Below are 24,565 nucleotides of genomic sequence, written 5' to 3'. Positions count from 1 at the left end.
ACTAGCAATGATGTTCTAGCTTGTCTGTGAGCAAACTCTGCTCACATCTTTTTCCTGCTGACAGACCCAACCCAGGGCACTGGGTCATGTGTGGATCCAGAGCCCCTGAGTATTGAAATGCCAGAGGGGAGAGCTGATTCATGAAATTCCATCCATTCCCTGGTGGGTGACTCCCTCTCTCTGAACCCCAAACAGAAGCCATGAAGCTAAATAATCAAGCTATGAAAGGGCGATTTGAGGAGCTTTCGGCCTGGACAGAGAAGCAGAAGGAAGAACGTCAGTTGTTTGAGACACAGAGCAAAGAGGCTAAGGAACGCCTGAAGGCCTTGAGTCATGAAAATGAAAAACTGAAGAAAGAGCTTGAGAAACTAAAAGACAAACCAGAGAGGCTATTTGAAGTGAGTACATGATTCAGATTTTATTTTCTTAGTATGTAGAGCTGCTGTGTGACAAAACTTTTCCTGGGGAGACATGACACACACATCTACTCACCCCAGACAAGGAACCCACAACAGACCAAAGTATGGATACCACCAAAGTTCAGCTTAGTGAACTGTGAGTTTCATTAGGGGTAGTTACAGGAGTAGGGGTTAGGGGCCACTTACAGGAGCAGAAATGACTCAAAGACAGCGGCATCACCAAGGCCCACCCCAGCATGGATGGCAGCTCACAAAAGCTTTGAAACCTGGTGCACACTGCACAGCCTGCAGGCAGCTCAACAAGTTGGAGTATCTTTTCCCAGTGACTCTGGTGTGAACCTCTTCTGGGCACCTCAGCTGGCTTCTGCTTCTTTCAGGTAGCCAGTTGGTTTGGTTTAGAGTCTTCTTTGTACTTTTCTCCTCTCAGAGTCTCTGTAGCTCAGCTTTCTTCCTTCTAAGGAAGGAATAAAATAAAATAAAAACTCGTAGCTTTTATTGCTTTCTCTGTCTGGAAAGGACCTAGTGATTCTGGTCAGTTTCAGGGACTTCCTGAAGCTGTTTTGAGTTATTTGCTTTCCTGCAAGAAGGAACGTTTCTGTCTAGGAAGAAACTGTTATACAACAGCAGTAGAATCTTATTAGTCTGGCCTGTTAGATCAAAACTTTCCATAATTCAGGCTGGACTGATGTTTTACATGGTCTTAGAAGCTATGTGGTTTTGCTGGAAATACTGGCTGGGTCACATACAGTCTCTGTTGGAGAGAGATGTTTGTAAGGAGAGATGGCTCGGATTGTAAAGTGCTTGCTGTGCAAACATGAGGACCTGATCTCCAATACTCACGTGAAGTCTGGAATCGGAGGTGTGTGCCAGTAAATTCAGCTATAGGGGCAAGGCAGATCCCTGAAAGCCATTGGCCAGCTGGGCGAATCATTAAGCTCCAGGTTCAGTGAGAGAGACCTTGTCTCAAAAACTAAGATGGAGAGTGATCTAGGAAGATATCCTATGTTGATCTCTGGCCTCCATAATACATACATGTGCACCTTCACACACATGTGGACATACCTACACGAACATATAATTGCGCATATAATTACAGTGTAATCCAAGCACTGTAGAGACTGAGGTGGGGGGACCCAAGAGCTCAGAGCCAGCTTGGACTACATAGTAAGTTACAGGCCAGGCTGGGCATTATGAGACTTTCTCTCGCTCAAAAAAATAAAAATAAAAAAACTAAGCCAGGTGCAGTGGTGCACATGTGTAATCCCAGCACTCGGGGAGGCAGAGGCAGGTGGATCTCTGTGAGTTCAAGGCCAACCTGGTCTACAAAGCAAGTCCAGGACAGCCAAGGCTACACAGAGAAACACTGTTTCAAAAAAACCAACAAAACCAAACAACAACAACAACAACAAAACCCCAAAACTAAAAACATATTCAGGTTATAACTCAGTGTTTCATATTCATTATAAACGGTAGGTGGACCTCTGCCTAGAACCACCCAATTGTTGTTAGTTTATAGTCTTGATATAAAATTAGATTTTAGAAGTTACCTTGAATGTTTACTCTTTGGCCTTGGGATCCTTTTAAATAGTGATTATTCCCTTTGTGGTTTGCCTTTGAAAAGTGATTTATCAGTGTCATATTATGATATGTGACATTGACTTCAGGCTGCCGTGGTTAAAGAGGAAAATGGTCACATTTGGTTGACCCAAAGGTCCTGTGAAATTCATTCACCCCTGAGAATGCACACCAGATATATTAACAAAGGACAAACCAGAGCCCACTTGCTTTGAGCTGATCCTCCAAGGCTCCGGCATCATCTAGATGACACCACTGTCCCATTTCCTTCCAAACCTCACACTTAATCCTTCAGAGGACAGAGCCCTGGGCTGTTTCAGGTATTAATGATTTTTCTTGAGAATCTACTCTGAATTTTGTTAATCTCTCTTTTCTGTGGACAGATAAAAATGAAAACAAAGAAGTAAAACAAACAGAACGTAATGGAATGATACAGGAAAATTTTATAAAGCTTGATAAGTTACTTAGAAAAAGATTGTATCAATATTGTGGGGGGGGCACATGCAGAGGTCATAGGAAACCCTCAGGTGTCATCCTCAAGAAGGCTAGCTTTCTCCTTTTAGACAGTTCTTTTACTGCCTGAAGCGCACCAATTAAGTCCCAGGGATCCCTTGGGATCTTTACATAAGAAGCCTCAGATTACAAGCACACAGCACTGCACCCAGAATTTTCACACAGATGCTGCAGATCAAACTTGGGCCCTTGCACTTGCAAGGTGTGTGCTTTATCAGTTGAACCATCCCCAAACCCCACTCAAAGAACTCTGTTGTCTGAGATAGGGTCTGGCTATGTAGCCCAGGCCGGCTTGAGCTACTGATTCTCCTACCTCTGCCTCCAGAGTGCTGGGATTACAAGCGTGTACCACCATGCCTGGAACATATCCCAGACATGCTGAGAACTGTGCTTTGCAAATTTCCCAAGCATGTCTTTATTTAATCAGATTGACAGGCAAGGTTAACCATCACAATCAGCCCATTTTTAGGCCAGTGGAACGGGTCCATGAAAACACAAAGGACTATATTCCATGAGGCCAATGGCAAGAGCTCAAATCGGGTAGATGCTAATAGCAGAGTTGAGATAGAGATGGGAGAGATAAGCCATCATGGGTTTAGTACAGAGAATGGAGAATGTCAATAGCAAAACAAAGGGGAATTTCAAGAGCTCTCATACGAGGTATTTTATGGCCAAGTAAGTGGATTTATGATATCCCACAGGTAACTGGAAGATCCTTATGATTTAGGAACAGAAAATTAACCTAATGATGGGAGATTCTAATGTCACGGCCTTCTATCCCAGGTCCTCAGACCTTGTTTAAAGCTGTTTCCTGCCCTTCTACTAAGTATAGTTGTAGAATCATTTGAAGTAAGTTATTTATTCATTCTTCTCTCATATAATTCATGCCAACCCCGGTCTCCTCTCCATCTGCTCCTCCGAGCCCCGCTCTCACCCACCAGATTCACTGCTCCTGTGTTCCCCTTCACAAAAGAGTAGCTTTTCCGGGGATACCAAGCAAACACAGCAGAACAAGATGTGTTGAGCCTTAGGCACAAACCCCCATGTCAAGGCTGACAAAGCAACCCAAGGGGGTCACAAGAGCAGGCAAAGAGTCAGAGACACCCTAACTCCCGCTGTTAGGAGCCCCACAGAAAATCCAAGGTAAACGACCTCAATACGTGTCCATGCAGGCTCTGTGAACCCCAATGATTCCTGCTTAGTTGATTCTGTGCTGGCTCCTATAATCCTCCCTCCCCTTTTTCGTAGGGTTCCCTGAGCTCTGCCTAACGTTTGGCTATGCATCTCTTGAAGCCTCTGATGATGATTGGGCTAGGCACTGATCTGTGCATAAGAATATCATTAGGAATCACTTCACTGACTTTTTTTTTTTTTTTTGCCAGTTCTGTTCTATTATAGGCTTCTTCTCTTTGCCCCAGCAGAACAGTTGAGCCTTTATAGTTCACAGTCAGTTGCCTGTCTGTACCATTGAGATTAGGAAACCAGATGGAGTAGAGGCCCAAGGCCTAGATTAAACCTTGGCTCTGAGGTTTCCTGGTTTGGTTCTATTCTAACTGGCTACTCTTTGTTCCTCATTGATTAAGTGTGAGAGTTGAGTAAATTAATTCATGTGGAACACTTAAGTCAGCATTTGACATGGACCATTGTATCCATTCTTACCTGGGAATAGTGCATGTGTTCCTATCCTTATGGAGCTTACAGGTGTGTGTATTTGTCTGTGTTTGTGTGTGTACTATAATAGTTGATGTGTTTAGGTATACTTAGTTGGGGCGGAAGAATTGAAATTAAGAAATTAAGCCTAATTTATAGGGACGTTTTGTTAGGATTTGTTTTTTGTCGATGATTGAATTAATCATAAATGCTAGTTACTCTCTCTGCTCTCGTTTCCTCCTCCCTCCCTGCCCCTTATCTTTCAGCACAATTGTACTGCGTAACCCAGGCTGGTCTCTTGCATTTGTAACAGTCCTTTTGCCTGAGCTTCCCCAAAGGCTATTGGATCTTACTTGTTCCTAGATTAGAACCTTCCCTGGTTCAGACCGGCTGGTGTTTTACATGATCTGAGAAGAGGTGTTTTTGCTGAAAAGCCTGCTTATGATTTTAAGGAGCATGTATAATCTCTGTGGAGGGAAAAGAAATGTGTAAGGCTTTAGCTGTATTAACTGGGGCCAAAAGAATATTGAGGAAATGAGTCAGTGTTTTATTAGTGTTCATTACAGTTGATACAGATGGAAACCTGCCCAGAGCCCTCCAGTTTTAGGGTTTGGTTTTGGTTTTGTTTGTTGGTTTGCTTTTTCCAGACAGGGTTTCTCTGTATAGCTGAAGGTATCCTGGAACTCACTCTATAGACCAGGCTGGCCTTGAATTCAGAGATCCACCTGCCTCTGCCTCCCAAGTGCAGGAATTAAAGGTGCACACCACCATGCCAAGCTGCCTGGGTTTTTGTTTGTTTGTGTTTCTAAGACTACACGTAGTGAACTGGTACAAAACTATGATCCCAGCACTCCAGAGGCTGGAGCATTGCCACAAGTTTGAGTCTAGCCTGGGTTACATAATGAGTTCCAGGCCATCCTGGGTTACATAGCAAGGCTCTGCCTTAAATAAACAAACAAAAATAAAGACAAAACAAAAGCCAGGTGTGGCAAGGTGAGTTTGTAACCAGCCCTGGATAGACAGGTGCAAGGTGGCGTGGGCTCCCTGGTTGGGTTAGACTCGCTGAATTGTGAGGTTCGGTGAGACACAGTATCTCAAGATACTAAGGTAAAACTAAAATAGCTAAATAAAAGGTAGGGAAGCAGTTGAGGAAGATATCCTAACAGCATCTGGCCTCCACACCCACACCTGCACATATGCATACACATGCGTACACCGAGCACATAGACAAAAGCAATACATTTATGCTTGGGCTGAGGTGTAGCTCGGTGGTAGAGCACCTGCCTAGCATGCACAAGACCATGGGTCCAATCCCCAGAACCAAACAAATAACAACAACAACAAAAGGCTTTAAGAATTCTATAAAATATAAATAGAGTAGTGAAGGGTGAAGATTCCTGATAAGGCAGAGTCTTCTGTGTTTGTTGCCAAATGCATTTCCTGGTTCAAGCTAATGAAGACTCCTCTTTCTGCATTTTTGTTTTCTTTCAAGGTAGGCTTTCTCTGTGTAGCCCTGGCTGTCCTGGAACTTGATATGTAGACCAGGCTGACCTCAAACTCGGAGATACACCAGTCTCTGCCTCTCTTGTGCTGGGATTAAAAGCACATGCTACCACCCCTAATTAAATTTTTTGCTTTCTCAGTGTGTGGTGGCACACACCTTTAAACCCAGCACTTGGGAGGCAGAGATAGATGGATCTCTGAATTTGAGGCCAGCCTGGTCTACAGAGTCCCAGGACAACTGGGGCTCTGTTATACAGAGAAACCATGTCTCAAAAAGCAAAACAAAACAAAAAAGTTTGTTGCTTTCATCTGACCCATTGTTGAATGCCATCACTTGGGGACTCTTGCCTCTTCTTGCAGCCTGACTTCATGTTCTCTGTAAGTTGCTTCTCTGGGAGGTCCTGATGGTTCCCCAGCAAGAGCTAGTTCACAGAAGACAGCATTATCCCAATGATGTTAGTCTTTTATGGACCACGTGGTCCATGGCCAGAGAAAGCAGAGAAATGGAAAGGCTAAAACTCAGTTCAGCAAGAGTGACTACAGTCTAGGTTCACATATTTAAATGACTTGCTTAGAGAATTTGTAGATTGTGTTTAATTGCGGTTTCTGAGAATTAAGACTCTTCTTTAAAATCTGAAGACATTTAAGTGAGTGTGAACTAGGTATGCTTCTTGTTCTAGCACATAGGAAGCTGAGGCAGGAGAATCGTGAGGTCAAGGCTAGCCAGGCTATTGCATGAGTTCTTGACCAGCCTGGACTACACAAAAAGAGAATAACTTAAAAGATGAAACAAATATGTTTGAAAACGGAAGTAAAGCATGGTGTCTTGTACATCGGGGTATAGAGGTTTCCTGGGGTGGGAACCAGGGAGGCCTGGAAGGTCATAGAAGAGACCATGGACTATATGGACAGGTGTCACATTATCCTCCTCCTCTTCCTCCTCCTTGACAGGATTTCTCTATGTAATAGCTCTGACTGTCCTGGACTTGCTTTGTAGACCAGGCTGGCCTCAAACTCACAGAGATCTGCCTGCACATTTTCCTTCTGACCCAAGAAGGCTGAGGCCAGTACTTCAGAGACTCTGCTAGGATCACACCCCTAGTGATCAGTTCTCCCTATGCCCCATAAAAAAAGCACCCCATCGGAACAGGCTTGTTTTTCCATTGCTGTCGTAGGTGGTCATTACAAGAGGGTGAACTCAAAATACTGTGTTTATATTTCACATGTGTACAATATTAATTAATGTGTATCATTGATTCAGTATAGGCTGAATTTTAATTTTTTTTCATCTTTGAAAATTTCATCTTTCATTTTTGTCTTCTTATCCCTCCCACGTTTTCTTTTTTCAGTCTTACGGCACCATCAGAGAGTAGCAAACCCAGCAGCTAGCATACTGCAAGAACCACAGACCTTTCCTTATTTTGCCGTCACTTAGCCAGATGGCATTCTTGGTGCTCTGGCTTCTGACTGTATGTGCTAGGCGGGGGGGGGGGGGGGGGGGGGGGGCATGGAGATAAGTGGGTGTTTGTGGGGAGGAGAGGCAGAAGGTTGAGTTTTAACAGCTCTTGTCCTTGTCTTCTGAAATTTTGAACTAGGGTGTCTGAGTCTACCATTGTCAAAGTCCGGTTGGTTATTCTCATGATTTTAACCCATCATTCCAGTATGTGGTTGAAGCCTTTCTTGTCATTACGTTACTCTGAATTTCTTTTTTTTTTTTTTTTTTTTTTTTTGTATGTGTGGCTCTCTGGATTAAACCTATGGTTGGACACATTTAAGACAAGGTATCACTGAGCTGTATCCCTAGCCTCCAGATTCTCATTTTATATACTGTGTCAAAATAAGTTGTTAAATAACAAGGAGAATTTTCTACTTAAAATATAGGGAACAAAGATGTTAGCAAATTGCCTTTTCTAAAAACAGTCATGAGGCTGGAGATGCAGCTCAGCCAAGAAAGTGCTGAGGACTGGAGTATAATCTCCTGAGGACACATGAAAGGGCCAGGCATGGTGATGTGTGTCTAATCCCAGTGCTTGGGATGCAAAGACAGGCGGGTTCCTGGGGCTTGCTTGCCTACTTGCCAAGTCCTAGGCCAATAAGAGACTCTGTCTCTAAAGCAAAACAAAAACTGAAAAGGTGGGTGGCGCCTGAGGAGGGACACCCAAGGTTGTTTTCCTCTACATACACGCATACCTACACACATGTGCACCCCAACATACAAAAATAAAATGGGGCCTAGTGGTGCATGCCTAAAATACCAGCACTTGGAAGGTAGAGGTAGGAGCCTCTAAAGATCAGTGTCGTCCTCAGCTCTGAGTTCAAGGCCAATCTGGGCTACATGATATCCTGCTTTTAGAGAGAGAGGAAGAGAGAGAGAACACAACGTTGTGATGTTTGCTGGCCAGACCTTTGGTTTGACTTTGTGCATTCACCTTATGCCTTATTCTTGGTCTCCCCAGGCCCTCGAAGGTGGTTGCAGGCTTCCCAGGGCTGACTTGGAGCAGGAAGTGGAGCAGCTGAAGACCCAGGTGATGCGCCTTCAGGCTGAAAAGGCAGACTTGCTGGGCATCGTCTCAGAGCTGCAGCTCAAACTCAACTCCAGTGGCTCCTCGGAAGACTCCTTCGTTGAGATCAGGATGGCTGTAAGAATTGTGGTTGTTTTTGTAGGAAGCAAACCTCCAAGACACGTAAAATATAACACTTCAATGTGTCATCAACACAGCCAGTCTAAATTATGAGGAGCAATAAATTGGCTCCCAGTTTTAAGTGTAATATGATGCCTACAAGGGTTGTCCTAGCTTAAATGAAAAAAATATCACTCACCTTTTTTTTTTTTTCGGACAAAAGATAAAGTTCCCACCCCAAATGTGTCCTTCTAAACTGGACATTTTTCTGACTGATCTGAAAACAAACAAACAAAATATCCCAAACAAAAACCATAAGCATAAACTTTTTTTCCGAGCTAAAGTTGTGTTGAACAGATCACTTAAGTGAGCAAAACTGTGATCAAACTGGGTGATTTTTAAACATCTTACATTATTTTTTACACAAGTGCTGTAACAGTGTGGAGACAGAGGACAAGTTGCAGGAATTGGTTCTGTCCTGTGCTGTGGGTCCAAGGAATTGAACTCTAGTCAGTGTGGGTGGCAAGTATATTAACCTGCTGAGTCATCTCACCAACCTTTAAACTGCTTCTAATGGTATATAATAGACTCTTTCCAAAGTCTAGTGAGGAACCATGATAATTAAAGATAAGGGGGACTGATGGCAAAGGTGTGCCTCTCACATAACCCTGACAACCTGAGTTTGGTCCCTGAACGCACATAAAGGTAGATGGAAAGCTCTGACTTCACAGAGCTATCCTCTGACCTTGGCACCTGCTCTATGGCACATGCATCGCCACACACCCAACATAAACAAATAACAATAGATACCATTTCTGTGATAAAAAGTACTGGTTGTCAAGGCCAGCCTGGTGTACAAAGCGAGTCCAAGACAGCCAAGGCTATACAGAGAAACCCTATCTCAAAAACCCAAATACAAAACAAAACTAAAAAGTACTGGTTGTGTAGCTCAGTGGGTAAGAGTGGGTGTTGCAGATTGGATATATGAAGCAAGCTTCAAAGCCTCCAGGGGACACATGAAACAATTACTGCAATTTGCTGTCAGTGCAGTTAAGCCAAATAATGAGGAGTAACAATGTAACAGAGATAAATTGGCTATTAAGTTTTGCCAAGCCAGCTGCCATTATAAATTTGCCTGCACTGTTTGTTAGAGAATAAAGGACTAAGACTAAGATCAGCAGGATCTGTGAGCACGTTATAGTCCAGTAAGCTAATGGAATAAGTCTTCACAAATGCAAAAAGATGGCATGGGAGGCTTTGGCCACACTCTTCCTAAGCCAAGGACAGTTTCCCAGCTCACAGAAACAAAGTAAAGCACGTTTTCACTCGCAATAACCATCACTTCATCTGGAGGCAGTGGATGATCCTAACTTTGGGAGAAAACCCGTTTGGAGACTTATTTTTAAGTGTGTAGTGACTGACAAGGGTTGTCCTAGATGTGTGTGGGGGTGCAGTAAAGAAACCTCAAAACAGCACTCCATTATTAGGAGGGAGGTTTGATTGTGAATAAGAGAGAAAAAATATCCAGAGGCACCTGGAAGAGTCCAGATTTAAAAAACAAAACAACAACAGACTGGACACGGCCTGGGTTATCTGTAAGAGAAGGGGAGTGGGCCAGGGCAGCACGGAAAATCATGTGGGTTCTAAGGAGGGCAAGTAGCTGGGGGAAGGGAAGCTCATGAGCTAGGGCAGGCCTGGGAGTTTAGGGTATGGGAGGAGGGATGCCTGAGGTGAGACACGGAACAGCTCTTGTGAATAGGGCCTTTAAGAGCCTGGCGTCAGCATGGGCTTTGCTATGCAGGTATACGTATATGTTAATGAGAACACTGTTTCCCAGAGGCAAGAGAAATGACTCCCTTTGGCAGCCAGGAACCCCAGATCATAAGTTACTGAACAGAGCGTAAGAGGAATGTTGGCTTTTGTCTAACCTTCAGAAACCCTTCTATAGTCCAGCTTGAGCTGGGCCAAGTTGTCATTTCTGGACACATCTACTGCCTTTTGTAGTTTTGGGAATTGGAGTTTCCTTTGAACCCAACACTAGCCATTTAAGCCTGGCAACTTAAGCTTCATGAGTGAAACCCTGGGTTCCATCTTCAGTACACATAAACTGGGTGTACCTGCATAAGCTTGTAAGCCTGGGATTCAGTAGGTGGAGGCCGGAGGATCACAAGTTCAAGGTCATTCTCAGCTATATAGCCAGTTCAAGGCCAGCCTGGGACGCAGGAAAGCTTGTCTGAAAAAGAGGGATGGGATGGTTGCAGATACAACTCCACAGTTAAAAGAACACTGCCCTTCCAGAGGACCCGAGTTCTGTTCCCAGCACCCACATGGGGTGCCTCACAACTTCCTTTACCTCCAGCTCCAAAGCACTGACGCCTTCTTCTGTCCTCTTGGTAGCTGCACTGATCTACACTCATTTACACTCCAATAAGTACGTGCATATAATCAATAATAAATATTTAAGGGAGCAAGCAGAGAGAACAACTCTGGACATAGGTTGCAGAGATCTGGTCTACCTCCCTGCCAGAAGCCATGATTTAGCTTCTGAGAACAGAATTTGAAGCCAGAGCTATCAAAGTTAAGTTCTGTAAAGTTAAGTAACCCAAGTGAATCGGCCAACCCAAGCAGTGTGTACTGGGCCCTTTTGATGGTATCTGGGTATACTTAGTCCCGTAACAGAAGAGCGCAGGTGAGTAAGCACAAGAGGGACCTCTCCTGCAGAGCTGCTATGAGATATCTGAAGTGAGGGTGAAAATACACCAGCACAAAAGCCTTTGTACCACAAGTGTCGTTTCCACCTTGTCGAAGTTCCTATCCGCAGGAAAGGAGATGAAAGAGAGAAGTGCACTTTGTAGATAGAGCCAAGGAGTGGAGAGTAGCAAGACACGTAGGTACTAGATAGATCTGGAATATTTAGTGTGGGACTCCTTACCAGCTGCCTTACAGATTAGTCCAGTTGGAAAATGACCCTTACTCTATCCATGCCCTGTATGACGTAGGTGCATTCAGGGTGCCCAGACTGAAGACTTAAAAAGCATACTTCTCTACAAGTGGCCAAAGATGACTGAAACACAAAGGGTTTTAGCCCTCTAAACGCCTGATAAAAGTCAGGAAACTCAGACAGTTTATCATGTTTCCAGACAAGGCTTCTCCCAGGGTTAGCATCATCTTCTTCTGCCTCCCAGATGAAGTGATGGTTATTGTGAGTGAAAAATGTGCTTCGCTTTGTCCTGTGAGCTGCTGGAAAACTCTGTCCGTGGCTCAGGAAGAGTATGGCCAAAGCATCCTGAGCCACCTTTGTGCATTTGTGAGGATTACTTCATTAGCTTATTGAGCTACCACCTGCTCACAAATCCTGCCAGTCCTAGTCCTTAGGAGGTTCCCTAACAGGGCAGTGGTGCACACAGATTTATAATGGCAGCCAGTTTGGCAAAACCATTGCTTTGTAAGCCAAAGCCTCATGTTTATGGAGTTGGGTTGAGTGTGTTCCATGGCAGGAGCCTGACCTTCATGCCTTAGCCTAGATATTTATAATCCTGACAGGGTGTACACGCTCAGAGGGGATGTTTTCTGTTTCATTTCAGTGACCTAATTTAGATCATATCACATACAAAGGCTGAATATTTTCCTTGGGTGGAATCTTTTGTCTTTTACTTTACTATCTTGCAGATCTGTTGTATTTAGTCCCTTGCACCTGTTTTTTACAGGAAGGAGAGACTGAAGGAGGGGCATTGAAAGAAATGAAGAACAGTTATAGGCCTGCAAGGACGGACTCCATCAACATGTAGGTGATAGAATCTTGAGTTGCCAAGCACACAGAAGGGGCAAAGTCTTGTCACTTTGTTCTGTCTTGTCAAAGTCTTGTCACTCTGAGCCTGTTATTGGAAGTCAGGCCTGATGGACTGAAGAAAGTAATATACTTTGTTTTCTGAGACAGGACCCTCCTCTGTAATCCAGGTTTGATTTGAACCTGTAACCGTCCTGCCTTAGCTTCCCTAGTGCTAACATTCATTAGATGGTATTTAATGTTGCGACTGAAACTGGCAGAGAATGGAAACAATGTCTGGTGCCTTGTTAAGGCTAACAAATGCTGGCTTCTCTGTTACAGAGGTGTTTCTTTTCTATTCCAAGTGTGAACAAATTCATCCTCAATCAAAAAGAGACTTGTTTCTAGCCAGCAGTCCTGCGCTTGCTCATTTGTTTTGAGAGCTGCTTGAACTGAGGAGGCTGCCAGCTTCCTTCACCAGGATGCACCCTTTTTCTTTTCTCAGTTCTGTGCTGATTCTCAGCCACAGTGACCGATAATGGTGACCTGAGGCAATGGCTATGAAAACTGTCAACCACTGGGGATCTTTATCTTTACCCTATTTTTAGTGTATTATATGATGAGGGGGGAACATGCCACAGCACACACATGGAGGCCACAGGACAGTAGTAGCAGCAGTTCTCAACCTGTGGATCGTAACCCCTTTAGCAAATCTCTATCTCCAAAAATATTTATATTGCAATTCATAACAGTAGCAAAATAAATTACAAAGTAGTAATGAAAATGAATATAATTTTATGGCTATGGGTTACCACAACATGAGGAACTGTCTCAGCATGAGGAAGGTTGTGAACCACTAGTTTATGGGAATCTGTTCTCTCCACTACGTGGGTTCTGAGGATCAAGCTCAGGCTATCAGGCTTGATGGCAAGCATCTTTACCCACTGAGCTATCTCATCAACCTCAAAAGTGCCAAAGATCTTACCTTTAGGATCTCAAGTCTGCCTTTCCCAAGCAGATTCTAGGAAACAGGCATTTTTTTTTTTTTTAGAATTTCTTTTTCTCTTTTATTGATTCATTTTTAATAACAATTTATTCACTTTGAATCCCAGCTGTAGCCCCTCCCTCATCTCCACCTAGTCCTAGCCTCCCTTCTTCCCCCTATGCCCTTCCCTCAGTCCCTCTCCCCTTCTAGCTGACCCTAGGCTATCAGGTTTCATCAGGACTGGCAGCATCCTCTTCCTCCGTGGCCTGGCAAGGCTACCCCCCATTGCCTGCCAGGAGGAGGTGATCAAAGAGCCTGCCACTGAGTCTACGGCAGAGACAGCCCCTGCTCCCCTTACTAGGGAACCCACAGGACTGAGCTGCCTGTGGTATACATCTGAGCAGGGGACCAAGGTCCTCTCCAAGCATGGTCCTTGGTTGATATATCAGTCTCTGCAGGTCCCCCTGGGCCCAGATTTTTTGGTTCTGTTGGTCTCCTTGTAGAGCTCCTGTCCCCTCCAGTCCCCTCCAGGTCTTTCTATCTCTCTCTTCTTCCATAAGATTCCCTGCACTCTGCCCAACGTTTGGCAGTGAGTCTCAGCATCTGTCTGCTTCGATACCCTGATGGATAGAGTCTTTCAGAGGCCCTCTGTGGTAGGCTCCTGAATTCCAGGAAACAGACATCTTAAGTAATGGAAGTGCCTTTGAGCAGAGACAGTACAAGAACTAGGCATTGACCATTCTTGGTATGTGGTATATTAGTCCATTTGCCTGTCAGTTTGCTCAGAATGTCTCTGACTCTCCTACCTCACAGACTTTTAAAACCATTTTTCCTGTTACTTGATAAACATGCATAGAGAATGACAGAATAAGTAACACAACAATTTTTAGGTCTGTCCTTATGTTCTTATGTCAGGGAGAATGTAGATAATATAATAGCCTTTCACCAAACAGAGTAATTAGTATGAGTGTTATTCCTGTTTTTTCTTTTTTCTCCCCCAGTTTTTTTAGAATTCAACTTTCCCCAAATTGCTGCTTTTAATATCAAGACTTTCCTGGAAGTAGAGGAAAGAAAACCGTATTTGGAGTCTTAAGCCACTTCCTCTTCAGTTATTTCCATATGCAAAGACCACTTCCTCTTTCAGGCATAGCTCTTATCCTTTTATCAGTCTGGTAAGGGATCTGATTTTGGTTTCTAGGCTTGGGGCTTCAGCTTTGGAGTCTTTTTTTTTCTCCTCTACTTTTTTTTTTATTATAATTTACTCACTTTGTATCCCTGTGGCCTCCTCCCTTGTCTCCTCCCAATCCCACCCTTCCTCCCTCTTCTCCCCCTGTGCTTCTCCCCTAGTCCACCTTCTATCTGACCCTAGCCTATCAGGTCTCATCAGGACTGGCTGCATTGTCTTCCTCTATGGACTAGCAAGGCTGCACTCTACAGGGGGGGAGTGGTCAGAGAGCCTGCCACTGAGTTCATGCCATAGAAGGCCTTTGAAAGACTCTAGTGATCAAGGTATCGAAGCAGAGCCCAAGACTCATAGCCAAACTTTGGGCAGAGTGCAGGGAGTCTTATGAAAGAAGAGGGAGATAGAAAGACTTGGAGGGGTCAGGAGCTCCACAAGGAGAGCAACAGAACCAAAAAATCTGGACCCAGGGGTCCTGCAGAGACAGGTATACCAACCAAGGACCAGGCATGGAGAGGATCTAAAATTCCTGCTCAGAAATAGCCCATAGTCAGCTCGGTCTCCAAATGGGTTCCCTAGTAAGGGGAGCTGTGGAGTCTTTAACCCCGGCTTTTAGATATGTGATCCTAGCAGAGGGCTGAAAGACTAGCCATCCCTGCCATCTTCATCACCCTGAACATTCTGTTAGTGGGTGATGGTCATAGTTGTTTTTTTATGGTGAATGTGTCTTGATCGGACTCTGAAACTTAGCAAAACATTTTCCAGTAGTAGCTACATGTCTCTGCTTTGTGTGAAGCCAAAGCCAGAAACCTTTCTCTTGGTGACTCACAAAGGTGATAGTCTCTAACAAGTTGGAGGGGTCAGTGGTCTGAATGTACCTGAGTGCTTTCTTCAGTGCTCTCTGAGTCTGGATCTCTGGAGATTGTGGCTCCACCAGCTGTCCCTATGGGTTCTGTTGTGGACACAGTAACTCTTTGAAATGTTTACACTTGAGATTGCTTCCCTCACATTATGTTAGTCCCCACAGCCTTTGCCGCATGTGTAGACGAATTAAATCAGTTGTGCTTGGGGCAGCTGAGAATTGACTGGAGACATTGATTTCAGCTGTACCATGCTTCTCTTGACCCTTTTGTTGAGATTAATTTCCATTAGTTTTTAATTTCCATACTGAATGTGGTGGTGATGTCTTATCAGGAGCAAATCTACAGAGGATGCCAGGACTTGTGTGGAGTTTGAAGAATTAACTGTGAGCCAACTCCTGCTTTGCTTAAGGGAAGGAAACCAAAAGGTGGAGAAACTTGAAATCGAACTCAGAGAAGCCAAAGAAAGGTATGGTAAAGTAAGACACCCTGCAAGTCACCTTTTAAAGTATACATTCCAAGGCTTTTAGTCACATAACTGTGCCTGTTGTCGAGATATAGTCTTAGAACATTTCCCCCTATGTAAGAATCAGTGCCCCTCAGCATTCACTGTCCATTTCTCCCAGTAATGGACTCTCTGTGGAGAGCTCTGCGTACTGCACATTCATATATGGGCTCAAACAGTATTGCTCCTCTGTGACTGGCATCTTCCACTCACCACGGTGTTTTTGAGCTTCATCCACAATGTCATGTATGCAGTGGTCTGTTCCTTCATGCAGGGAAGTAAAAAAACAGAAGGTGTGTATGCTTGGCAGCTTGCCAATTACGTTTTGTTTTTGTTTTTTTTTTGAATTTTCTTCCTGCTTTCAAACAAAACAAACAAAAACAGAGCGTTCTCCCTGGATGCCCACAGGTGTGTAGCTCTTTAGATGGTAGTTAGTGGCCAGGCCTGCCTCTGCAGAGGAAGGGTTCAGCCCCACCCCCAGAACCCTGCAAAGGCTCCTTTTTCAATGCTATTGAACTTCTATCTTGTGAGCCAGCTGCCTGGCAGTATTTAATAGAGCAAGGCAGTGAGCAGTTGCAGAGACTCAAGTTCTCTGCATGGGCACCCGGGTGGCAGTTGCTTCTCAGACGAGGCAGGACTAAAGCCAAGACAACATCAGGGACACATGGTCAGCACGTGATTGGCACACACTGACATCAGTTATGGAACAAACACATTGCAAAACCGTGCTGTATTTGTTTTTTAATAAGTGAGCCAACCTTTAGCCTTTCTCCCTAATCACTGGAAACAGGGATACAGATGTTCTAAATTTAAGTTTTCTGAAAAAAAATGTTTAGATATATGGGAGAAAAGAATGATGGTAGCTTTGCCTTTCTGTCTTCCTTGGGGTGTTTACAACATTCGTGTTTCATGTAATTTGTAGGGTTTTTTTGTCTTTTGTTTGCCATTTTGGGTTTTTTGGTTTTATCTGCTTGTTGTTTGGGGGTTTTGTTGTTGTTCTGGCTTTCTGGGACAGGATCTCACGATGTAGCCCTGGCTGGCCTGAAACACGGTGTGTTGGACCATGCTGATCTACAGAGACCCACCTGCCTCTGACTCCAGAGCACTGGGATTAAAGGTGTACAACCCCAGAACTAACTTCATTTGTATTTTCTAAATAAGCCAGTAAGGAGAAATGCAGCCATTGCTTAAAAAAAAAAAAATCAAGAAATAGCAAGGGAAAGATGACTCAAAGTGAACATTTGCCCTAGAAAATTAAGATAACTTGTGAATCATTTGTAGGTCAAAACCTGTGTCAAATGTGAACCGCCCTACCGTGCTGGTAGGCCCACCCTCCTGTGCATACCATCTGGTGCCTCATCTTGTCTGGTGCCTTTCTTGTCTTCTAGCTTCTGGTTTTACCGTTGAGAAACCTATTTCCTTTCTGATTCTCATTCTTTTTGTATGGGGCATTTTGGCGCTGCTTTTCCTCATCTTTACCAGTTCTTTAGTTATCCTGCCTAGTCTGAAATTTTATACATGTTTTGATTTGAGGCTGTTTTTCATCCTTTTTTCTAGATACACTGAACCCTTTCATTCTTTATAAAGCAATCGCGAGTTAATATGGGGATGGATTATCTCCTAAATGTCCTTTTTCATTTTTCTAGAACCTGCTATTGTATTATTTTTAGATAGAACTAGTCATGTGATTTTTTTTTCTTTCTATTTTTGGTTTTTTGAGACAGGGTTTCTCTGTATAGCCCTGGCTATCCTGGAACTCACTTTGTAGATCAGACTGGCTTCAGACTCACAGAGATCTGCCTGTCACTGCCTCCCGAGTTCTGGAACCAAAGGTGTGTGTCACCACGCCCAGTGCTCTTCTTCACCTGTGTTCTCTCACCTCCTCTCAGATCTGACCAATGTTCATCTTTTTATGATGGTTATGTTTCTATTTTTAATGGTTGTAAATCATTCCTTGACTCTCTAGGAATATTAGTGATAATCTCTCTACACTGACCTATCTTGTTTTTAGAGCAAAATGTGTTTTATTTCAAGGTTTTCCTCAAATGTCTCATGGTCTTGGCTGGTCAGATTTATGAGGAGAGCCAGAGCTACTTGGAGTTTTGGGAGCAGCTGCAGGAAGCCTCAGCTGGGGATTTCCTCAGCGAGGCAGGGTCTGAAACTTTAAATGTTTTCCCTTTCCTAGTCCAGTTCTCCAGAGAGAAGCCTCTCATCTCCTGCTTTAGATGGCAGGGTTCTTGAGGTAAAAAGGAGAGGGCAAGGATTGCAGCTGTCTAATGCAAATTCCCTTCTTTTAGTAAGAAACGCAATTCCTTAGCTGCGCTGAATGTCTGCACCCTGAGTCCCCTTATTTTGCCACTTTCCAGTTGCTCTTATTTATTCCTCATTCTATGGATACACAAGGCATTCCCAATTCCTGGCCATAAAGGGTTTTAAAAGTGTGACTCAGGAAACGTCTTAGCTCTCCTTATTCTTGTTCTAGAGTGTAGCTTTCTTAGAACACTAATCCTGTCCTACACATTCTTATGCTTTCTGTTTATTGTTGCTGCTGCTGACTCTTTGTTCATGTAGGCATGTAGCTGTTTGAAAGTCATATTTGTAGAATTTTTAGTGGGAGAAAAAATATGTGCATAAGTGAAATATGAAACCTGCTATGTGTATGTTTAAGTACTGTAGACTGAACCAAGGGTATACGAGGCAAGGACTCTTATCACACTGATCCACATCCCGACCTCTGTATTTACTTTCTATTTTGATACAGGGTCCTGTGAAGTTGCCAAGGCTGGTCTTGAACAGCAATTGCTATGCATCCTTTGAACTTGTAACTCTCTCACCTCAGATTCCCTCAGACCTGTACCACCATTCCCAGCCAGTCTTCACTTTAATCAGTCTCTCTGCTTCATCTATATTGAGATGTTTTGTGTGTATTCATCTTAAGTCACAGCAGTTCTGTTCAGTGTGATTAAAAACAAAACAAAACAAAACAAAACAAAAAAACCAAGACCACTGCTAATGGGGCAAACATAAAGAGACTCTGGACCCGCTTTGTCCAGGCTTTGGTGGTGCTCGTTGAATGCCTCTACAGCTGCTTGTCCTCTTGGAACTAAACAGAAAGTAAAACATTTCTACCTTCTTACATTGTTGGTGGGGTTTTTTTTTTTTTTTTTTTTTTTTGTTTTTCAGAATTTCAGATTTTGAAAAGAAAGCAAATGACTATTCTGAGATTGAGACCCAGACAGAGGGAAGCACAGAATATGAAGAGGACAAAGATCCAGAGAGTGTGGGTAAAACACTTCCAAAAGACTACCATGCTCCCATTGGGGGTGTAGCTGCTGGGTTCAAGTCTTAGGTTATGCTGTTTACTTCAGAAGTGGAAACTTTTTGTCTGTTGCTGACTATTTCCTATTTCTCTTTCATTTCCTTACCCTGGGTTTGAACTCCATGTCAGTCACAGTAAGATGGAGCCTGAGCTGTACTACATAAAAACTCTTATGTCTGTTCTTGACTGATGTCACCTCCTAAATTCTTAACACAACAAGCGCACCACATGAAAAAGACGCTTAACTCCATTAAGTTCCTGAATATATATTCAGTGTTATGTAGTAACTTAAAGATATGCCCTTGAGCCTGAAGACTCTTAAGCTAAGGAAAAGTGCCTGAAACCGGGAAGTTACAGAACTTACAGTAGTCCATGAGAGCAACATATAAAATGATCCTTTTGTTCAATTTATTCATCAGTATACGTGCGTGCGCACGCACACACACACTCACACACACACACACACACACACACACACCACTATTTGCTACTTTCTTCCTTTTTTTAATTTTTTTAAATTTTGAGACAGTGTCTTAGACTAGGCTAAGCTCAGAGTTAGCCTCAGACTTAGCTCAGATTTAGCCCTCAGGCATGCTAGCATTATAGATCTGTGCCACCTTCTCTGGCTCCAAGTCCTTATTTAAGACATTAAAGAACATTTTGAAGACTGGCATGATGGTACATATCCATAAAATTGCAGTGTCTGGAAGGCTGAGGCAGGTGGTTTTCAAGTGTGAGGACAGCTTACGCTACATGGCAAGTTCCAGACCAGCCTGACCACAAATGCAAAACAGAGGGAGTGGGGCAGGTTCGGAGAGAACGGGATGAACTTAGACAAAGAGAGTATACCTGCAGAACAGCACACTGTTAGCTGAAATGTACTGACAGTTATGGGAAAGTATTGAAGTTTCTAAGCTCTTATAAACTCATGTACAAACTGACAACAGGCAGGCTTCCAGGGAAGAAGCTGTATAATAAAGATAATTTTTATTATAAACTAGAAGCAGAAGTTGGCAAGGCAATATAGGGTCTGAGTCTCTCCCCAGATGAGTAAACCTCTGTGGTCTATGATTCCCCAAAGCATGAGTAGGACCAGCTGTACTAGCAACTCCATTATCATACATGCCCAGACTGATAACTACTGTTCTGAAAGGAAACAGAAGCATACCCAAAAGTTTGATTTTTCATATAAGGCACTTGGGGAAGTCTTGCCCAAATTAAATCTTCTTAGAGTATCAGTCTTAGCTGAATGCTAGTGCATCTGACTGTTTTCTCCCAGTTTCGTTTCCTTTCTAATGGTCATCTCATGCGAATGTCCGCCATTGTCCGTCATAGGTTGGAAGTGTTGTGGAAACCCTGAACATTCAAATGACCTGTCTGTCTAAGGAGCTTCAAGAGGCACACACAAAACTCAGTGAGGCTGAGCTAATGAAGAAGAGACTTCAAGAAAAGTAAGAACTCGGAGTTAACCTTAGCACATAATTTATTAAGTACATTACTGTATCAAAACAGTGCTGTTACTGTATTACTGACAAATTATAGTTGCTGATTTGGCCCTTGCTTGTTTTTCTGGATTTAGGGAACCATCTGAGGCTAAGAATCAGCTGATGGTTTGAAGTGCTTGCCCAGCATGTGCAAGGCTTAACACCTAATCCTGAGGCAGGGCTCGGACTGGGGAGTCACCTACACCAGTAGTGGCACTGGGAGGCTGAGACAGAAGTGCTGCCAGTTTAAGCCACACTGAACTAAATAGTGTCCAAAAAGGGAGTGGGGGTGGGGTGGGGCTGGTGAGATGGCTCAGTGGGCAGACACTTGCCACCAAGCCTGACAGCCTGAGTTCCTTAGTTCCCTCCCCGGTACCCACATGATGGAAAGACAAAACTGATTCCCCCAAATTGTCCTCTGACTTCCACATATACACACAAAACAAACAAGTAACAAAAATGTTAAAGAGGAGTTAGCCAAAGCTTAGGAACAAAGTTCAACTGACGTCACACTGGTCTAGCCTTCTGAGCCTCAGTGTTATCCACTTTGTACGATATACACATAGTATTGAATTGTGAGAGGTTTACTGTGCTTGGCATTAACACCCAGTGCATAGCTATCATTTATTTGTTTTTTTACTATTATTCCACTCGAGTTCTCTTTCTGATCTCTAAGTGATGCTCAGGGGCTTTCCTTTTCTCTTACTAATCCTTGTCAGAATCAGTCTTTGTGACAGACAAGATGTTAAATTCTGAAAGTTATCCAGGGATTTCGCTCTAAGATGCTCCTTGGCTCACTCTTAGGTTGGTTAAAATATCACCATGTCTTATTAGGAGGCAAGGCAGGAGGAAACAAAAAGCAAACAGAAAGCAAAGAGAACAAAGTCTTTATTTTGCCCTATAAATCCTGTGGACCTACGAGGCTCTGTATTTGACATCCCCTTGAGGAGTTGCACAGAAGCCATGGGGAGTGACACAATGTCGTTTCTCTCATAAGATAATCATCTCTTTTAGGTGCCAGGCTCTGGAAAGGAAGAACTCTGCAACCCCATCAGAGCTGAACGAGAAGCAAGAGCTTGTTTACAATAACAGGAAGTTGGAGCTGCAGGTGGAGAGCATGCGCTCCGAAATCAAGATGGAGCAAGCTAAGACAGAGGACGAGAAGTGAGTGTGCTGTGTGCGCAGGATAGCAGCTGCTGGAAGGGAAAGGGCAGCTGAGTACAGACTGGAAGTAGGACATGAGACTCACGCCACAAGATGTTTTGTCATTTGGAAAGGTTCTAGGAGACCCTTTGGGAGAATTACTTCTTTGAGATGTATTTTAACAAAAATAGTAAAATTATTTTCATTCTATCTTTTGGGAGAGAGATAGTCTTTTGGAAGATACCATTTTCTTTGAGAGTAAGAAAAATGCTGCTATGTGGTGGTTCTGGTTTCATTTCTGTTGCTGTGATAAAATATCCTGACAAAGCAGCTTAGTGAAGGAAGGTTTATTTGAGCTTATAGTTCCACACACGTCACACTGGGAGGAAGTCAAGGTGGCCTGTTTTTTGTTTTTTGTTTTTTTTATTTTGTATGTTTGCTTTTGTTTTTTCAAAACAGGGTTCCTCTATGTAGCCCTTGCTATCCTAGAACTCACTCTGTAGACCAGGCTGGCCTCAAACTCAGAGATGTGCCTGCCTCTGCCTCCCTAGTGCCAGGATAATCTAGAGCCCTAACTTAGGCAATGGCAGGAATCATGCATTTTCACGTGGCAGGTCATCCCACATGGATTAAGGCAATCTAGACAATCCCCACAGACATGCCCACAAGCCAACCTGATTAAAACAATCTCTCGTTAGTCTGTCCTCAGGTTCTAGGTTGTGTCTTGCTGACTAAAAGTTGTTGGGATGATTCAAGCAGGGATTTTTCTACTTGAGTTTTCAAAGGCTATTAGGGAGACAAGAGGATGAGATTCTGTGATATTCCCTCATTATTCCATTTTTAATATCATATTTTAATAGATCCAGGTTAGCCACTCTGCAGTCAACACACAACAAGCTTCTTCAAGAACATAATAATGCACTGAAAACAATTGAGGAACTAACCAAAAAACAGGTATTTATAGAGGAAAAAAAGTACTTCCGTGGCCTGGGTGGATGGAAACCACTGAATATTGTATTTATTTTTTAAAAAATTGCATGACCCCTCAACTAAGTCTGGTTTCAAAAACCACTTTGCAATTTATCAATTGTGTCAAAATTATTGTAGCTTTTCATGTTTTGCGTGTATATATAAAACATCCTTGTGTATGGAGATGGTGCCGATGTCTACCAGGAAGGGCGTGGGCTTTTCCTATGTCCTCAGGGTATATCTGTAGGAGAGCTGAGAGCCTGGGTTCCTATGTGAACAGTGTACGAGGAGACAGTTGGCCAGGCCATCTGAGGAATGAAGCTGTGCAAGCGTATCTTGCCTGCTGGCAGTGATCTTGGAACACTCTACTTAGTGTATTTAAATTAGTAACAATGCCCAGCATGGTGTAAAATTTACAGAGCATGGAGTCTTTCAATTAAGTCTTTCAATTTATAGGGAAATAAATATTCTTATAAATATGCTCTTTGCTGCCCCTCTCTCCCCTCCCACTCTCCCTCCTCCCCACCTATGTTCTTATAGTGGGGATTAAACCTAGGGCCTCTTGCAGGTAGGCAAATGTTCTACTGTTGAGCTACATCCTCACCCTCTACCCTTCGCCTCTTACAGGATCTCAAAAAGTACCCGAGCAGACCTTGAACTTACAGTCCTACTCCCTCAGTCTCCATAAGCCCAAGTTTTCTTTTCCTTTTCCAGGTGTGTGTGTGTCTACATGCTCATTGGTGTGTGCATGTTGAAGCCAGAGGTTGATGTTTAGTATTTTTGAGACAGTCTGCTTTAGTTTTCAGTGTCTCCCTTATTGAACCAGAAGCTTACCAATTGGTTATGCTGGCTGGCCAGCAAACCAAGGACCTTGCCGTCTCTGGATCCCTAGCGCTAGGGTTGCAGACAAGAGTCACAATCACATCTGGCCTGTACATGAGCACTGAGGATCTGAACTCAGGTCCTCCTACACATGGCAGGCACTTAACTGACTGGATAATCTCCCAGCCCCAGCTCCCCCCCACCCCTGTTTGTTTTTTTTTTGTTTGTTTGTTTGTTTTTTTCTGAGACAGGGTTTCTCTGTGTAGCCTTGGCTCTCCTGGACTTGCTTTTTTAGACCATGCTGACCTCAAACTCACAGAGATCCACCTGCCTCTGCCTCCCCAAGTGCTGGGATTACAGGTGTGTGTCACCATGCCCAGCCCTTTTTACTTCATTTAAAAAGAGAGATTATGACACTCTTGAATTCAATAGCTTTAATTAAAAAAAAAAAACAAAAACATTTATTTAGAGAATGACCCTCTATATGTTCTTGGCTAGCCTGGTACTATGTAGACAAGGCTGGCCTTGAATTCAAGGAGTTCCACCAGCCCCTGCCTCCTGAGTATTGGGATTGGAGGTGTGAGTCACAATGCCCAGCAAGGACCTAATCCCTTCTGAATGTGAAATATTTACAGAGTTAAAGTAACAAGATAAATCCAATAGTATCCATGACTCAGAGGCTCTTCAGGGTAGGGCTTGTCACTGTGTTTGACAATTACCGTGTTTGGTGTGTGAAGTTCTGGACTCATCTACTGTGAACAGTGCTACAATCATTGCTACTTTTTAAGAATGTGTTTTCAACAAGGAAGTGATTATTTGCAAGTCATAAATGAGTACAACTTCCTGAATGAATTGTCACTACTCAGTAACAGACTAGAGCTGACAGTTTTTCAGTTTTATGTTTTCCTAAAATAGGCTACATAATTTCCCAGCCATTTCTAGAATGGGGTTGTACTTTTCAGGCAGAAAAGGTGGACAAGCTGGTGCTGCAGGAGCTCAGGGGGAAGCTGGAGCTGGCAGAGCGGGCGCTGGCGTCCAAACAGCTTCAGATGGACGAGATGAAGCAGACCATCGCCAGGCAGGAGGAAGACCTGGAGACCATGGCTGTCCTCAGGGCCCAGGTGAGATACGGGCTAGAACGTGAGCTGAGTGAGGCCAGCTCTGAGCAGATTTTCAGGTGTCAGAGTGCTGGTGCCTAACCACTTCATGGCACCTTTTTGTGTTGCCCTCTCACTGTTTAGCTCTGGCTGA

The 24,565-nt window shown here is 43.6% G+C and overlaps 1 protein-coding gene across 2 annotated transcripts in view; it reads left to right on the top strand.

The window, feature by feature from the left end:
* Optn (optineurin) overlaps positions 1–24,565 on the top strand; it is a 45,547-nt gene that overhangs the window by 10,397 nt on the left and 10,585 nt on the right. For both annotated transcript variants that reach the window (XM_021643603.2, XM_021643602.2), the window contains exons 3-11: positions 196–398; positions 8,117–8,299; positions 11,989–12,065; positions 15,407–15,541; positions 18,761–18,857; positions 20,232–20,347; positions 21,395–21,544; positions 22,384–22,477; positions 24,277–24,435. In XM_021643603.2, the coding sequence (XP_021499278.1) occupies positions 196–398; positions 8,117–8,299; positions 11,989–12,065; positions 15,407–15,541; positions 18,761–18,857; positions 20,232–20,347; positions 21,395–21,544; positions 22,384–22,477; positions 24,277–24,435 (1,214 nt within the window). The remainder of the gene's footprint in view (positions 1–195; positions 399–8,116; positions 8,300–11,988; positions 12,066–15,406; positions 15,542–18,760; positions 18,858–20,231; positions 20,348–21,394; positions 21,545–22,383; positions 22,478–24,276; positions 24,436–24,565) is intronic.

The sequence above is a fragment of the Meriones unguiculatus genome, chromosome 19, assembly GCF_030254825.1.
Source record: "Meriones unguiculatus strain TT.TT164.6M chromosome 19, Bangor_MerUng_6.1, whole genome shotgun sequence".
NCBI classification, from domain to species: domain Eukaryota; kingdom Metazoa; phylum Chordata; class Mammalia; order Rodentia; family Muridae; genus Meriones; species Meriones unguiculatus.
The sequence above is the reverse complement of the archived record's forward strand: the minus strand, read 5'-3'. Positions and strand labels throughout refer to the sequence as shown.